General features: G+C 43.4%; 1 protein-coding gene across 1 annotated transcript in view; it reads left to right on the top strand.

Annotated features, from left to right (window-relative positions):
• Positions 1 to 18,775, top strand: part of LOC142574825 (sodium/iodide cotransporter-like) — an 86,749-nt gene that overhangs the window by 59,456 nt on the left and 8,518 nt on the right. The window contains exons 9-10 of the mRNA XM_075683832.1: positions 4,506 to 4,635; positions 8,710 to 8,798. Of these exons, the coding sequence (XP_075539947.1) occupies positions 4,506 to 4,635; positions 8,710 to 8,798 (219 nt within the window). The remainder of the gene's footprint in view (positions 1 to 4,505; positions 4,636 to 8,709; positions 8,799 to 18,775) is intronic.

The following is an 18,775-nucleotide window of genomic DNA, read 5'->3' as shown; positions in this document are numbered from 1 at the left end:
TGGAGTGTCGGCAAGCCGAAACGGAGAGAAAGAAACATTTTCCGCTTGCTTACCAACATTACATCCCTCTACACCCGGCTATGTTTCTTGGTAAGGAACCGCTTTTTGACACCAAGGCAATCCTCAACTTTTTAAATGATGTTGTCCTACATGTAATAAGACCATTAAACTCGTAGCGCATCCTCTTTCCAGAGGATGCCGCTGTGATAAAATTTTTATGTAGCACATGCCTCTAGGCCCTTGTGTCTCAAGGGCTCTAACGAGGCAGTGGTGCTCTAGTGAATTTTAATATCTTATATATTTTCTATTTTGCATCATTCTTCTACTATGGATTTTAATCTTCATAGTATTCGTCATTAGTCATCGCCATAATTTTATAGCACGCGGATTTTACGCACTTTACAGCGACTATTTTTAGGCCACTTTACAGCCAAGTCACATCTTCCATAATACATCGTTAACACTACCACTTGTCATGGCGCTCTTTGGCCAAACCTGGCCCTTGCGCCATAAAACACTACACATCATCATCATCATCATCATCATCATCATCATGTCTAATATCCTCAGCCTCGCGCAGCAGGTGTGTATTAATTACCACTTCTTCAACAGCAAAGAAATAACATTCAACAAATATTGCAAACAGCACTTGAAGCGAGAACAGAATGCTGGCGCTTTCTCAATGTAAGGAGACATGCCAAATGTCCCATACTTTATTTGACAATGTAATAGATGGCTTCTAACGCCAGCATCGCCATCTCTGACAAATGTCACATTCTTTATTTGACAATGTAATAGATGGCTTCAAACGCCAGCATCGCCATCTCTGACGATCCAGTCTGCTTCTAAATTTAGACGAGTTAACTTGCCTGAGTATATAGAATGTGTGACACCGCCTGTTCACATAAACAAACAAAGCGGCAGCGACGACGGTTGTTTCATCGTTAGTAGCACTCAGACTTCACACGAAGGCTTCTGGTCACACATGTAATATCTCATACGTCATCATAGACTCGTCGTGCATAGTAAATGGGGTAAACCATGTGGGTGAAGCCATCGATATTCACGTGCATGCGACATTTCGTTCAGCAAGTGTTACATATGCGCTCTTCTAGGGAACTTTAACATAAATCTAAGGCCCTATACCGTAAGACTATTCCAAGATGTTTTATTCCAACCTCCTGACGTCAATTTGCGTAACTGCCGACGCAAGGATGACGCGGTCACCCGCAGGGTTGTCTGAACTGACCAATCAAAGGCTCTCCTCGTTCATACAAGGTCCGTTTTGTTTACTTGAAAAACGAATAACATTGCCTACGCTGAGCTGCTTGTCTTATCTAATTGGCTCACAAGAGCCGAGGAACACGCTCAAGTGGAGAGGGATTCGATGGCGTCGAACCACTGCACTGGAAATCGATAACCGGATGAAGAGGGTGGTGCCGGCATCTGCGATTGGTCCGATTTCCCTTACTTAGCTTGCGGTGGCTTGTCGACAATCGCGGCGGCATGCAACAGAAGCTTAAGAATGACGCTAAGACGGTTCCTCAGCAAAGAAGAGTTGGCAGAACGAGGTCTTAAACGTGCCGAATGTGCTCGACAACGTTACGCGGCCACGCGAAGTTTTATTACACGCAAATAAACCTATGCTCTCCGGCAGGTGCGAGTAGCCAGTGGCTGAGCGATCGGCGGCAGCCAGCTTTTATCCCTTTCAGAATGGGGCAGTCTGCGGCTAACCAAAAGAAAATTCACTTATGTTCGGCATATTATTGCATCTTTACCGCGTGCACGTCACTTTGAAGCGGCGAGTTTTTGCGGTTTTGTGAGGTAGCGTGACATGCAGGTGAAGTGCGTGCAGCCCGAAAACTACCGACCAATAGCCGAGGACTCATGGAGAAAAGGCGTCGAATAAGAAATAGCTATTTTACTTTTGTTCGGTAAAATCATGCATAATCAGTGCGTACACGTCATATCAGTTGGGGAGCTACCGCGGTTTTTGTGACGTCGCGTGACAGACACAAGAAGCGGGGGTGGTCCAAAAAAGTTTTTCACCAATCGCGGAGAGCTGATTGCAGAATTGGAATCGAGAAGTTTGAAATAGTTTTACGTTATAGCAGTCCTACTTTCGGACACCCGTTCATCTGCTCGAGAAAAAAATCAATAATCTGTAACTTCTGATCCGGTACAAGTATTTACAAACTGCAAGGTGCCCTGGCTGCTCTTGAATGCACTGTAGTCTACAATCCTATTACAAAGACAAGTGCTATAGGGAGGCAAACAGCAATAGTGCCGTAGGCTGCGTAGGATAAGGATGTGCGATACAGTTAAGAAATTTGCAGACATTAAACATTGATTAAATTCTTGGATTTTGGGTACATAAACCGACGATATGATTATGAATCACGTTGAAAAGGAGGACATCGGCAGAGGAGGATTCCGGTATAATTTTGGCCACGTAGGGTTCTTTAACGTGCTAGGAATTCTCGGTACACAGCGTTTTTTCGTGTCGCCCCTTTCGAAATTCGGCTGCCAAGGCCAGGATTTGATCGCGCGTCCGCGGGCTGTGCGGCGCAATGTCATCGTCACTACGGTTTGCGCACATCGAACGAAGTCGGCTCAAGAAAAGGGTAATCGGTGATGTTGCCCGAGAGAAGCTCCGGTCCTGCAGTGGCCGTGAACAGGTTGATGATGATGATAACGGACGCAATGATTAATATAATTATAATATTTTACAAAGGTAGGAGGCGTCGATATAACCTGCTTACTACCAAAGTCAAGGGCGCAGGTTGCGCGTTAATGTTAGTACGCACACGCCGCATTTTCTTCTTCACGCTGGCACAAGCGCTTGTTCACAGTAGGAATTTTCCCAGGTGATCATCGTTGCCGGTGTTAGAGCGTCATCTTCCGAAGCCAACCATTCTTAACGGGACAGGTTCATTGCCGGACACTTCGACAAGTACACATATTGCAAAATAGTTTGCTCGTACGCAAGATGTTACAATGATGGTTGCTTCAATATGACCTATATTTTCACACAGATACGGAAGTCTGTAAAGTCAAAATTATTACCTTTTCGCTGTTTTATTGCGATAGCAACTATATAGACGCTGGAGACGCATCTTTGCCGTCAGCGTCGCCGTCGCCGTTATGTTCCGTATTATGTGCAACGGCGATAACAGCGTCGCCGTGCGCCGTAAGTTGTATGTGCAAGTTACAGCGTGCGAGGACAGCCGACGATCGCGGCTCAGTCTCGCCAGCGCAAAAGGGATGAGAGCGGGGAGGAATCGCGCTGTCTTCTGTTGCGCCCGAGGCACCCACCGTTGCGAGGCAACGAGGCGGGGGGGGGGGGGGGGGTGTATTCGACTACAACTCCAACTGCTCATGTGGCCGGTGCGCACGGTAGCGACGAAATATCTTGACAGCGCTCTGCGTTGGGGGCGGAGTCCACGGCTCGTAGCTTTGTGCGTGCTCTTTATTATCGGCACTCCGTTTGCGTTGAAGCGATAAACTTCACTCGCTGCTGTTCCCGCACTTTCTCAAGCCAGTGTTTCGACAGTGAGTGTCCGCCGTCATTGAGTGTGGTGTGTTCATCTTTGCTTTGCGCGTTGACACCGTGTTTTTAAACAATTGAGTTAGTAAACGAATGTGTCGAACCTTTAACGCGATAGCGTTAAGGAGCCAGTGTCGCGGAAATCCGGCGCCGGCGTCCCGCGTTGGTGTCGTCTCCGCAAAAAGAGTACCACGGACGCCCAGGTCTTCCATGTGACGTAAAGAATCGACGAAACTAATTGAATTTCTCAAGCCAGTATACGGAGAAAAATCGTAAAATACGACTTACACACAACCTACATACATGATAGCTCTCGGGCTGTAATTTGACTATACGAGAAAACATAATTTTATTACGCGAAAACTCAAAGAAACCCTTCCGCGCACAGAAAGCGGCCGCGGCGTCCGCCATTCCGCGCGCGCCGCCGCGGTGGCCGTCTTGTGGGCCACGGAGTGACGCGCCCGCTTCCTTCCAGTACCTCCAGCTGGCGCTCGTTTCCACCGGATCGCGGTCCGCGCAAGAGGGCGTGTTTCTACCACAAAGCTCACATTCGTGCATAGCGTTCATGGCCAGGGTTTCCCGGCAAACATTGCGGTTACATACGCTCCAGTTTCCGGGAAGCGTGAAAAGCAGTCAGGAATCTTCGAATGCTATCGCGTTCCACTCATAAAGGTGAAACTTCAATGTCCAATAATAATTTACACCTGAGAATACTGCCATTCATAGTGCTTATAGCTGTCTGATAAATTGTTGTAGCAATCGATGCTTAGCCTTCCGGGTGATATTGCGACTTTTTTTTCGAAAGCCGCTTTTCTTGCTCGCAGTCCTTGCAAACCTAGAAAGTACATTCCATAATTGCGATAACAATAAGAATTTACGTTGGTGGATTTTTTAAAGTATAACATGCAGAAAAAGCATTCTCACCTTTACGACGTATGCACCCTATCCTCATGTGCAGGATAGCCATCGGGGGCCCTCTCTTGGTGTCTTTCTTCTTCTCTTTGGCTCTTGCAACTTCCTTGGCGCTCGTTTACTGGTACAGAGACTGCGACCCGGTCTTGAGTGGTGCCATCAAAACCTATGACCAGGTGAAAGTCACATTATATGCTTTATATTATCTGCGCTATTGCCAATTCGTAACTTGCGCTTTGTGATCGTAAATACAGTTTTCTTTCTGTGCAGTGTCTGCTAAACTTGTTTCCACATACCGAGAATGATATGCACGAAAAGCAGGTCAAAACCGGTGATACGCCGGTTATTAGACGTTCAGTTGGTACGCAAACATGCTGCTTCCCAGGCGACGTGCAATAAACGATGCTTCCTATTCTACAGTCACCCTACTCAAAATCTCGTCACTACAGATGCATTGCCAAAACGTGGGTTTGTCGGAGCCGAATTGTGCTAGTTGAAGTCAACATTAGCTTAAGCAGCCAGGCGCAAGAGATATACAAAAGTGTCCATAGCATATGAGCTTGCTGCTCTTGCCCAATGAGCCTTTACCAGTGTACCACGTTCTAAATCTTTGTGGATAAAGGTAACATGTATATGTATATAAGTCAAAATGGGCAGTTTCGCAGCTGTTGGTAACCTGACGCGACATGTACAGAGCAAAGCAGCGCGAAATCGCACGGACAGATAGACGGATACAATGGATGGCCCTTTTTGTGAGATCATGTATATTAGCTCTTCGGCTTTCTAAACACGTGATTGCTTCAAACAAACGTCTGCACGCGCCATAGTTATCTCGAAGAGTATAGTCATTTCACGTCTACGCAGATCATGCGAGCATGGCGCTGCAGTGTACTTTTGTGTCCTCTATAGCGAACAAGTGAAAAAAAATTACTGCAGAACTGATCTCACAATCACTCTCGACGATGATGGAAATAGCAATCGAGCGATGTAGCGACCATGTCCCTGAGCTCAAATTTATTTAACTGTCTGCAGTGGTAATTCTGAGACGTTCGTTGCTTCGGCTATATTAGCCACAAACTACGATGTTGTCTCTCATTGCTATGGCACTCGCTTGCCAAGGTCGCCCACAGGCATAGAAGCAGGAGGACAACTCTATGACGCCGATGCATAGATGATGGAATGAAGAATAAGGAAAGTGATCGAACGACAAATGCGTATAACGACGACGGCATAGGAAAAATGACATTCCGATTCTTAAATTATAAAGATGGTACCACGACGACAGCGTAACACCGACATGAGGACAGTGAAATGATGACTGCATGGCGACGAAGGTGTGATGATGACAGTATGACAACTACGTGAATAAGAAGCTGGAATGTTGGCGATGGCACGAACAAGAAGCGTGACGACGACCGTAAATGACAACAGGTGCATGATAGCGTGTCTGTGAAGTCGACGCAGTTACGACGGTAGCATGACAGCGGTGGCATAATCTCGACTGAATGACGACAGCATCGACAGAATGAAGAACAAGGAGTGTTGCTGATGGACCGACGAAAGTGTTATGACGATGATGACATGACAACAATCGGACAACGATACTAAAGTGATGGCCACGGGGAAACGACAACGTGACGTCGATGGCATGATGGCAATGGCATGACGACGACGGCATGAGTCGGATGTCGTAATATTTCAATGAAAACGAGTGCCCAACGGCAGTGCGATGACGACAAGTGTATGATGACAATGGCGGGGCAATTATTTTATCACAAAACCTTTATGACGATGAGGCCGTGACGATGACGGCATGACGAATCAGATGACGAAGATGGAGTGATGATGGTGGCATGTTCACGACAAAATTACCACGACGGTCAGCGAACGGAGGCATGATGGCGACCATGAACGATGACGGCATGACAAGACCGGCATAATTACGATTCAATCAAGACAATATAATTAAAATCTACAAAAGAAGAAAAACTGACATTGACGTAACAACGACGGTGGTATGCGAACGGCGGCATAATGAAAATGGGATGACGTTGCTTGAATTTATTACAATAATAAAACGACAGTGAGTTCATTGCGTCTGTGTATTCGCCTACCACGCGCGCAGGGATAAGCACTGCCCTTTCTTCTCGCATTTCAGTGTTTTGCGCAAACGAACCCCACAATATACGCGAAGTTCACTATATCCCAGAGAGCAAGGTGAAGGGTTTTGTCTATTGCGATGCGTCACGAATCATTCACAACTCATGCTGTCATCGTCGCAGTCAATAAGGGTGAATATGTATGGCTTGATGGTTCGAGTTTGCGCGCTTGAAACCAAGCCACCTTCGTTATTGCAGTCCCTTAGGGTAATGTGCGACAACGATGCAAAGGTTCATGGTTCCGCGCTCTAGACAGCTGCGACCGTTGAATGTACAAAAAAATACCTTTTGTTTTCATTTTGCACTCTAGGCTTTTAGTCGATTAATGTTTCAAAATTAATAAGTTACATTATATGGTGTAACGTGCAAAAACTGCAATATATATATAAATATATATATATATATATATATATATATATATATATATATATATATATATATATATATATATATATATATATATATATATATATATATATATATATATTGCCACGAGGCACTGCAATAGATGACAGACCAAGACGACGATCATCGATAGTCGCATGCACGGGCTCCATCTTGCTGCCTGTCTTCTGGCCGTTGTACATATCTTGTAAATATATTGTCAAGCGTCTTTGCTCCCCGTAACAACACATATAGGAGACTCCGGATTAAATTCGACCACCTGGGGCTTCCTGTACCGTGCACCCAATGCCAGGTACGCGGGCATTTTGCCCCCATCGAAATGCGGCGGCCCTTGCCTGGATTTGATCCCCCCGCACTCAGGTGTAGCAACCGAATGCGCAAGCCACTACGCCACCACTGCGGGTGTGAGAAAGTGCCAGACCTCTTCATATGGTTCATGTGAATAGATATTTCCCATTATTGCTGAACTATACATTTCTTGGGGAACTTGGTGTAATGAACGTTTATTTCGCATTGCATCGAGGACAATAATTTTTTCCCTCTTTCACTGACCACATTTTGGGTCACGGCAGGCATTATTAAGCGACACCGAGTCAATTGGGCATTTTGAGTCATTTTAAAAGATACATTGAGGAACGTGTAAGCAAAAACAACAAGCACGCAATGCCCTCGTGATAAAACAGCTTATTTCGGCGCAAGCGCTGGAGAAGAACCTCTTTTTTTTCTAAGATGGTCTTAACTGTATCGTTACATGATGTGCCTATATCTTTGACGTATCTTATGGTGTGTTGATGATCATATGAGAAGTCTACTTGTATCCCACATGCGTATAAAATTTGACATCCCTGCCTTCTCTATTTCTTTTCTCCTCCTACACATGTGACGGCATAATTTCCTACTTGAACGATGGTGCGTGGGCCCAACTAAATTTCATTCGGTCGTGAGAACGATGCATCCTGCTAGTTCTTTGCTTTTTTGTTTTTCTTTTGCGCATCACCTATAACGAATCCTACCCGGATTGCCCAGCTTACAGTCGTTCAACACAGTTTCAGTGTCGCTTCTGCGGTTGTATTTTTTACCCGTTTTCCATTTGTCTCAAAGGTAAAGATTACGCGGTAAGTATTTCGGGACTCGGTTACCTTTATTATTGGAAATATACACTGATTATGCGACACATACCACTAATGCACATATGCGACTGCAGACATATGCAGACTTTGCGGCACTGGGACGGAAAGAGCTAATTTAATGCACTCTAGCCTGAAAAGTAACAGAGTAAAAGAGATTGCCGATGTCCTTCGCACATGTTATTTTAAGGTGCTTCTGACAGCCAGCCAACCAGTGCATCTTCATGTTCAAGCTGATGCTAAGTTTTCAGTAATTATGCTCTCAGAATACATTGGGTAGAATATCAATTTCTACAGCTTTTGCATCCATGGCATCTTTTTCTAAAGCACGTCGGCTACTTCGAAAGTCATAATTGGACACTTAAATGAACGTCCTACAAAAAAGCAGGAAATTATAACACAACAGGTCTCTGCACCAGCATGCTTCATGACATCCCAGAAACACTGATGGTACCTTAGCTTATAAAGAATAATATATAGTTTTCATTGTTCGTAATATTCAAACAATGTGACTTCGCTTATAAAGAAAAAAATGTGCTCTCTTTCTATCATACGCCAGATCGTTCCGCATTACATGACTGAGAGACTGGCCAGAGTAACGATGCTACGAGGTTTGTTTCTCGCTGGTCTTATAGGCGCTTCTACAAGGTAAGATTATTTTATTTTTATTTTTTTTATCTGAGAATTCCCGCAAGCCTTCACAGAAGGCCTTAGGCGAGAGGGGGAAGTGCACAGAAAAGGATCGAAAGTACATAACGGGAATAAGAACCAGCTTAACAATACGTGAATCAAGCAAAGAATACATAATAGAAGAAAAGAGAGAAGCAGTCTAACAACACATGAATACAAGAAAATCAGGCATTATCAGCCCGCTCGAGGAGCTGGCCTGTGGAGAAAAAAATGGGTCGAATGACCTGCACATCCGTACACTGTTCGTACAGTAAATGTAACAAAAACTAAAAAAATAAAATAAAAGAGCGCATGTATATAAAAGCAAACGCACTAAAATAATGAGCACTATAGGAACATCACACGTCAACAGATTAAAAACGGCGGTTCAATTTGATTGAATGACACGAAAATGGGCCAATACGTATGCCTTCCGATAAAGAACTACAAAAGGAACCAGTACAGAAGAAGTATGTAGAAGAACACTGGGAGTAAAAGTAGAAATATTAAACCACAGCGATTAAGAATGCTAGACACCACACGCGAACTGATTAAAGACGGTGTCTCAATTTTGATAAAAGATTCTCGACAGTCGGGCATTCCACAGTGTCATCAGGAGGCGTGTTCCACTGGCTGACTGTCTTAGGAAAGAAAGAATTCTTAAAAGCGTTGTTTTTAGAAGTATATTCTTTCAGTTTTTTTTAATGATTTCTGCGCATAATCCGCTGAATAGCAGGTTCGATACATAGGTTGTTATTTATTCCCGGTTTATTAACGCATAGAAGATGCATATACTTCAGTCGTACACGGAAGCATTGTGACTCTAAAGGATCTAATTTCACTTTTTTGTACGAGAGCGGTTGACAAAGCGTGCCAACTGTATGAATTATATACGACTCTCGCTGAATTTTTCTTTTGATATTGTCGAGTTTGTCAATTTTAGTCTTCGTATACGGGTCCCATACAACTGAAGCATATTCAAGTAGTAGCCTGCTGAAGGCCTTGTAAGATAGAAAAGTTTTATCTCTTGGGTGGAATGCCGAAGGGTTCTTCCCAAATAGCCGAGTTCTGGCATAGCCTTATTTTTTTTCAGTGTAACGCGCATGTTCATTGCACGCAGGATCGCTGGTTATAATGACGCCGAAGTATTTGTTAATTGTTACAGATGAAAGCAAGTGACCAATAATACAATATGGAAAGGTCAGGGGTGTCCTTATACATGTGATTGTCATTGCTACTGTTTCTTTACATATTTATTTTCTTTTGCCACGTGCTGCACCAATGTTCTATTTTAGGTAGCGATGAATTTAGTAGAGACTGATCATTTGGATGCTTAATATTTTAATAAATTATGCAGTTTTCTGCAAAGAGTTTTATTTTCCTGGGCACTTCGATCGCAATATCATTAATGAATATTAAGAAGAAAAGAGGCCCAAGGACAGAACCCTGCGGAACGCCCGACCGTACCAATATGTAGCTAGAATATAAACCTTCAATTCGCACAAATTCATGTCTGACGGAAAGATACGGTGCTATCCAGGAAAGCAGTGTGTCATTTCTAAGTATTGATTGTAATTTTAATAATAATTTTTGGTGGGCAACACAGTCGAGTGCTTTTTCGAATTCTGAAAAGATAGTACCTATTTGGCTGTGTTTGTCTATAGCTGCGGCAAAGTCATGTACTGCCTCAAGTAGCTGCGTGACCGTAGATACACCCTTGCATGAAACCGTGTTGCCGAGAATCTATTACATTGTGCTTTTCGAGAAAACTAGTTATGTGTTTAAAGATGATAGGATCTTACATAATTCTCTTACATGATTACTTGTACACCAGCAGCTATTCCGCTGGTGTACAGGAGAAAAATTGATAGGTAAGACGCAAGAAGTAATTAGTTTTCTGCTTTTGGTATTGGTGTGATTGTCGCGTTTCCAATCATTTGTAAGTGCTACTTCTGACAAAGATTTTCTCAAATTAACGGTGAGGTACTTAGAGCACCATTCTACATCCCTGAACAGGAAGGTATTTGGTGAACCCTCAATTCCTTGCGAGTTTTTATTGTTCATATCTAGTAATAGCGATAGAACACCTCCTTCTGATATAGATATGTTATTATTAAGTGGGTTGGTGTTATCGACTGTAAAGTAAGGTTTTGTACTATCGTCGTCTATATATACAGAACAGAAAATCTGATTGAAAGAATTTGCTATTTGAGATTTGTCAGTCACAGTTACATCTCCAATGCACATAGCGGTGAAGGGGTCTTTCCTAGATGAAAAATGTCGCCAGAACTAAGTAGGTGATGAAAGAAGGAAGTTTTTCATCGTTATATTGTGGTAGTTATCTTTTGCGCTTGATATACATGCCTTAAGCTGTTGACAGATGCTAGTAAGCTTCAGAACATTAGCCGCAGAGGTGTGTTGCTGGACCTGTTTTTTTTATTTATTTTTTTTTCGGTTTCCGTTTTAAGCGCACAGCTTCTTTGGTGATCCAGGGACTAGTGCTGTGCACAATTTTGCACCTACTTCGCACGCGTTCGTTTACACATTTTAGAACAAGATTTTTGATGACTAACCACAGATTGTCGACAGAGCATGCGTAACACTCATAACGGCAAGTAAAATGGGAAAAGGAGACATCCCGCTCATCGAAATCCCGATGTGATCGGCAAGTGCGAAGTTCGGAAGTACATGATTCCTTTCTTGTATTTGGTAACAGCGCTGAGACGTAGATTTAAGCAGACCATACTGTCATCAAGACAGCTGTTCTATAGGTATCCGTTGAAAGCCTGCACGCCAAACAATTCAGCTAAACAAGTATATTCTTGGAAAGCATATTTAGCGCCAGCGAAGAAGGACAAAAGGCAGACGATACCTCAATGCGCTAACATAACTTGATTTCCAGGAAACACCCACCTATTTAACCCATGCACAGTGGCGCCACTTCATCCAAATCTTAACCACCCAAAAAAGCCGTCTCCTTATCCTTATTCCTGACAGTGAGTTGACAGATGACTGTATTGCTTATTTCTCACGCTTAGACTATATTCTCATAACCGGTCATTGAGACACCTTCCTGTCTCTCCGACGTAATTTTTCCCACAGGACAGCAGGAGCTCATAAACAACAGCTTCTACGCAACCAACTGATGCTTTAGGAGGTTTCGTAGAACATCTGAGAGCTGGCTTAAGGTACGGGTCCGTTAATCGACATATTTTTGCGAGTTTTTCGGGCGATGAAAAGACCACTTTTGTGTCTACCCGGCAAGCCATTTTCTTAAGACTATGTGCTGTTCTATGCAGGCAGGGCCCCAGCGCTGCCTTCCCTGTGCGTTTCGTCCGTTGCTTCGTCGCGTCCCTAGTTGTGCTGTCTGACCCGCATCTTTTTAGCAGCCCCTCTACGACCGACACTTGCGCTGACTCTGGCAACGCTGCTGCTGATAACCTTCCCAACTGATCCTTGAGACTCGTATAGATCCTATGGTGGCAAGTTTATTTTAATGAATTTCCAAAGCACAAGTTGGCAATGCTCCTCTTGACGAGCTTCGAGCGGGCGGACCGATACGGCAACAGGGGCTCATTAGCTCTAGGTTTATACTCCCACCAAAGATAAAGATGTGCGAGAGATTATTGAGGCTCAGGCCACCTATCGGAATAGTGGTACGTGCTTTTGTGCCCCTTCGGTCGAATGTTGAAGTTGAAGTTGAAGTTTATTCATATGAAAAAACATAGGTACATAAATGTAATATACAGACGAGGGTCCCAAAGTAATCATACTGAAAACGGGACCCTCGGTTAGTAACTACAACAGAATTGTAACATAGTTGGCAGCGTAACAGTGGATAGTATAATAATAAATTAGTTGCAAGAAAAGCAAATGATAACGAAAAAAAAAGAAGAAAGAAGAAAGAAAAAACCAAACAAACTATGCTCTAATCGATATAGTGTAACAGAAATAACAACGGGAGTGACAAAATTTATACAATTGTTAAAGGCAAAAAGCAAAAAAAAAAGTACGAACAAAGAGAACGAAAAAATGTGGCGCAATGTGAACACTGCAAAAAAAGGAAAAAAAAAAGAGTGGGTGATACTTATCAGCTAGCTGACTATGAAAACACAGATATTTATTAGGAAAAATTATCAGAGGTTAGCAAAAAATCTTTTAGCGAAGCTTTGAAACGTTGAAATGTAGGTAGTATTTTAAGCGAAGCAGGCAAACGATTCCAAAGTGTAATGGTAGCGAATGTAGATGTTTTTTTACCATAGTTAGTACGAACTGATGGTAACAGAAAATTATAATTAGAAGCGAACCTAGTAGGGTTTGTATTTCTAAGGGAGCTGCTTTGAATATATTGAAAGGTCAGCTGGGAATCAAGCAATTTATAAAACATTATTGCTAAATTGGAGTTGAATAATCTTTTTATACATAAAATTTTGTACTGCTCAAGCAGGCCGATGGCATTAGAGCGCGGTGAACTGTGGGTGATGATACGTATTGCTCGATTTTGTATATGCTGAACTGAAGACAGATGACATAGATATGTATTACCCCAAACGATTAATCCGTAGTTAATGTGTGAATGAATGAATGCAAAGTAGAGTGCAAGCAAAGCAGAAGGAGAAAAATAGTGTCGTGCCTTGATAAGTGCACGGATACCAAAAGCGCACTTCAGCTTGACGTGATTGATGTGCAGGTGAAACTTCAGATGGCTGTCTAGGATAACCCCTAGAAATGAAACGGAGTCGCTAATGGGAATAGAATGATTGCCTAAGGTTAATGAAGGAGGAATAATTAGTGATTTTTGGTGGGAATGAAATACTAAAAATTTCGTTTTAGATGGATTAATGACTAGATCGTTGTCATTACACCAATTCATTAGGTGGTCAAGAGTTATATTTAGTTTGATTTCTAGAGAAGAGACACACTTATCAGCTATAGATATAGTTGTATCGTCAGCATATAGAACATAATGACTTAAGTCAGTGACGTCTGGCATATCATTAATATAAAGAGAAAAAAGCAAAGGCCCCAGTATTGAGCCTTGTGGTACCCCTTGGTTAAGTTTTTTAGAACTGGAAAAAGTTTCACACACATAAACAATAAATTCCCTATCAGACAAATAACTTTTTAAGAAGGCCAGGGCAGGGCCAGTTATTCCATATGCTTCCAGTTTACGAAATAAAATTATGTGAATAATAGTATCAAATGCCTTAGTAAGGCCTAAGAAAACTGAACCAATGAATTCATTATTGTCAAGACTATTCCTAATAAAATCAGTTAAGCAAAGTAGAGCTAAGTTGGTGGAACTTCCAGACCGAAAACCGAACTGGCAGGATTTAATTATATGGAATTTATCCAAGTACTTGCTTAATCTCATCAAAAATAATTTTTCAATTATTTTACTTAGGGAAGAAAGAATCGAGATAGGACGGTAATTTGAAATTAATTCTTTACTACCTTTTTTAAAAACTGGGATAACCTTCGCACGCTTTAGCAATGGCGGAAATACACCAGATTTAAAGATCAGGTTAATTACTACACTCAAGGGTTCACATATGGCACCAGCGACTAGCTTTAGGTGGCGCACTGCAATACCATCTAATCCTGGACTTGTGTTACGGAGATTACGTATAATAGAAAGCACTTCATGCGGCGTGACAGGATGAAGGAAAAATGAATGGCGCATGCGTCCTATTTTAGGCTGAAAAGTTGTTAGTTTGTTTCCCTCGGGCAAGGCGAAATGATCAGAAAAAGCGTTTGCTATCTGAGAAGGCTGAAAAAAAGTAAGATTGTCGCGTACAATTTTGGAGATAAACTTAGGCGATTCATTGTTGAAAAAGTCATTCAGCAACTGCCATTGTTTTTTAGGGTTGTTTTTATTCTGCAAGAATGCTGTTTCATAGTAAAGCCTTTTGGCTTCTCTGAGAGTCCTGTTAAGAACGTTGCAGTATATTTTGTACCGATTTCTCAGAGAACAGTTAAATGGTTGTCTTTTAGTCTTCCTATACAAATTATCTTTTTTGCGCAAACTCTTCAGCAGACCATCAGACATCCAGGGATTATTGGGGCGTTTGAATCTATTTTTACAGCGCACAGTTCGAGAGCAAGTACTGATAGCTTTAGTGAATAAATTGCAGAAGAAATTAAGAGCTTCTATAGGGTCTTCAATAAAATTCATATCTGACCAGTCCGTGGAACTAATGGTAGAAATTAATTTATCTGTGTCAAGTACTGTAGCGAAGTAAGAGGTGGCAATGTTGGCTAAACGTGTTTCGAAGATTAGATAAGGAAAGGGCTTTTTTTTTGGTGGTTAAAATTTGGATCAGGTAGCGCCACTGTACATGGGTTAAATAGCTAGGTGTTTCCTGAAAACCAAGTTGTTCAATGTAGCGCATTTGTGTGTCATCTCCCTTCTGTCCTTGTTCGCTGGCGCTAAATATGGTTTCCAAGTCAGTTTACCAACAGGCCCAACAAATGGCAATACTGAATTATATTCTGTCTTACGCATCAGTTCTTGTGGCGCAGAATAATCCTAATGTCGCAGTTGTATTTCGAACCCAAGCAAATGTCTAACAGATTGCGTTCTTTAGGAGAGCGTACCAGGGCGGAAAGTGCGCAAAGATATGAAATGATTACGACGCACGCCGTAGAGGGAGAATGACCGGCTAATTTTGACCAACTGGGATGCTTTACCGTAAGCACAATGAAATGGGGAAAAAAAGATTACTTGTCAGTCAGCTCTAAAACGATCCATATTATTTTTTATTTACGTCCCTTTTAGGTTTGTTTATTAAAAATCTATGTGTACCTGCTGTTCCGGCTAAATGTCGCGATGAGTTGGGAAAGAACAGAGGACGTTGCACGAATGAAATCCACTCTAGTCTGATAAGCATTCTTCACGCTAGTCATGAGCATTTCTTTTGTAAGTTTTACGCAAATAATCTTTAATTATACCTAAATACCTACCTTTCATATACTTGATGTTATCCATGGTATGTCAATGCGAAAGTTGTAAACGATGAACATAAAGAAAGACGCAGTTTTGCCCGAAAGGCGAAGAATCGATTGGTATAGCAAATTAGCTGAGAGCCATACGAAGTAAGGACAGTGCTTTTATCGGCTCTATAAACTTGCAAACATTCGCTTACTAGCTGAATTACCAAGCATGGTTCCAGCGCGAACAAGGAAACATGAACACCTCACACTCGATGACTGCGTACGCTCGCTGTCGAAACGCTCGCGTGAGCAAGCGCGGCAGCAGCAGCGAGCGATGTGACCTGCGTGCAGTCTATCGCTTCAACGCAACGTGAGCGCCAAGGACGCGTCATCATCATCAGCAGCAGCAGCCTGGTTACGCTCACTGCAGGGCAAAGGCCTCTCCCATACTTCTCCAACTACCCCGGTCCTGTACTAATTGTGGCCATGTCGTCCCTCCAAACTTCTTAATCTCATCCGGCCACCTAACTTTCTGCCGCCCCCTGTTACACTTCCCTTCCCTTGGAATCCAGTCTGTAACCCTTAATGACCATTGGTTATTTTCCCGCCTCATTACATGTCCTGCCCATGCCCATTTCTTTTTCAAGGACACGTAGCAACCACAAAGCAACGAGCCTACCGACGTACTATCAGGACGCTATCAAGATACGGCCGTGCGCAGCAGCCGCATGCGCAGTTGCAGCCGCAGAGAACCCTCCCGTCCCCTCGGCGCTCGTAACGTTGGGTGCCTCTCGTGCGAGAGGAGACGGCGCAATTAAAACCTTTTAACTTCATAAAGTATCGACGCTATTCTCCTCCGCCTTCACTCCTCCTCGGTTCTCCTCTCTTTCACGCTCTCTCCTCGACCGTGGCGCTGCCTACACCGCTCGAGCGTAGCAGACGACCTTTCGCAGAATGAGTGCACGCATTGCAAGGCGCGGTTCGCTTTAAGCGTTCGCGTTCACTTTCTAGCTCCGAGTAAGTTCGTGTACAGCATATAATTTCTATACTGTCGGGTATACAAATTCAGTACAGGCGGCTTTTTTTTTCTATCTTGATAACTATATCTTTAAATAGTATCTGAACGAGCGCTAAAGTTGTGCCATGACGACCCCGAATGTATCGCGTGCGCTACAATTAGGTACGCAACATTTGTCAATTGCGCGTCGCCAAACCTTGTTGGGAATCGTTGTAAATGACACATTACCTCTCAGAAAGCCCTCATAGCCTAAATAATCTGACATCCATACCATGTGAATTTGCGGCGCGTATCAGCTATGACGTACAAATGCCGACAGAGGGCACGAATGATGGCTGCTCTTAAGGTTCGAAAGAGTAATACAGGCTACAGTGCCACCAACATGTGTACTTGCCAATCTCCTAAGCATGCGCAAAGCCTCAGAGGGGGGCGCTGGTGCTTTTATGTTTCTCGCACCTCAAAGTCGACAGAAATATGCGCGGCCGATTATCGAGTCGGGATTCGGCGTATATAGAAAATGAAAGCTGTTTTTTAGTATTCTTTGGCGAAGTGGGTGCAGCTGTGGCACAGATGTAGAGCATCCGCCTCGCGTGCAAGAGGACCGTGGTTTGAATCCCGGTGCCCCGCAAATTTCCGCCGGAATAAAAAAAATGCGCGTGTTGATAAAATTGCATAAACAAGCCTGAAGTGCGGCCTGATCCCGGTGACCAGAACCGGTAGCGCACTCCCTCACCAGAGCAGGATTGGCCACCCTGGTGCAGTAATTGGCCACAACAACCTCATATGTGAATACAACAATCAAACTCCGGCCCTCAGTCCCCAGCAGCTGCGAAGCAACTGACCTCGGCGGCGGTCAGTTCTGTGACGCAGCAGAAGGTGCTAAGAATGCCTGCCTCCGGACAGGCCGCCATTGAAATCTGAACCTGGCAACGTTTAAGGCTAGAACGTTATCTAGAGAGGCCAGTCTAGCAGTGCTATTGGAGGAAATAGAAGGTAGTAAATGGGTAGTAGCATATTCACACTATCAGTCAGCTGATGGAGAAATGTGGGGAATATAACCATCCCTTATACATAGCTTTCATTGATTACGAGAAAGCGTTTGATTCAGTAGAAACCTCAGCAGTCATGGAGGTATTACGGACTGAGGGCGTAGCCGAGCCGTATGTAAAAATACTGAGATATATATAGCGGCTCCACAGCCACCGTAGTCCTCCATAAAGAAAGCAACAAAATCACCCCCCCCCCCCCCAAAGAAAAAGGCTTCAGGCAGGGAGATACGATCTCTCCAATGCTATTCAGAGCGTGTTTACAGGAGGTGTTCAGAGACCTGGATTGGGAAGAATTGGGGATAAGAGTTAATGGAGAATACCTTAGTAACTTGCGATTCGCTGATGATATTGCCTTGCTTAGGAACTCAGGGGACCAATTGCAATGGATGCTCACTGACCTGGAGAGGCAAATCACAAGGGTGGTTCTATAAATTAATCTGGAAAGAACTAAAGTATTTTTTAACAGTCTCGGAAGAGAACAGTAGTTTACAATAGGTAGCGAGGCACTGGAAGTGGTAAGGGAATACATATACTTAGAGCAGGTAGTGAACGCGGATCCGGATGATGAGACTGAAATAATTGGAAGAATAAGAATGGGCTAGGGTGCGTTAGGCAAACATTCTCAGATCATGAACAGCAGGTTGCCATTATACCTCAAGAGAAAAGTGTATAACAGGTGTGTCTTACCAGTACTCTCGTATGGGGCAGAAACCTGGAGGCTTACGGAAAGGGTTCTACTTAAATTGAGGACGACGCAACGAGCTATGGAATGATGGATGTAACGTTAAGGGATAAGAAAAGGGCAGATTGGGTGAGGGAACAAACGCGAGTTAATGACATCTTAGTTGAAATCAAGAAAAAGAAATGTGCGTGGGCAGGACGAGGAATGAGGAGGGAAGATAACCAATGGTCATTAAGGGTTACGGACTGGGTTCCAAGGGGAAGGGAAGCGTAGC

The sequence above is a fragment of the Dermacentor variabilis genome, chromosome 3 (assembly GCF_050947875.1).
Source record: "Dermacentor variabilis isolate Ectoservices chromosome 3, ASM5094787v1, whole genome shotgun sequence".
Classification (NCBI taxonomy): Eukaryota; Metazoa; Arthropoda; class Arachnida; order Ixodida; family Ixodidae; genus Dermacentor; species Dermacentor variabilis.
Note: the sequence above shows the minus strand (reverse complement) of the source record. Positions and strands in the feature narration are given on the sequence as shown.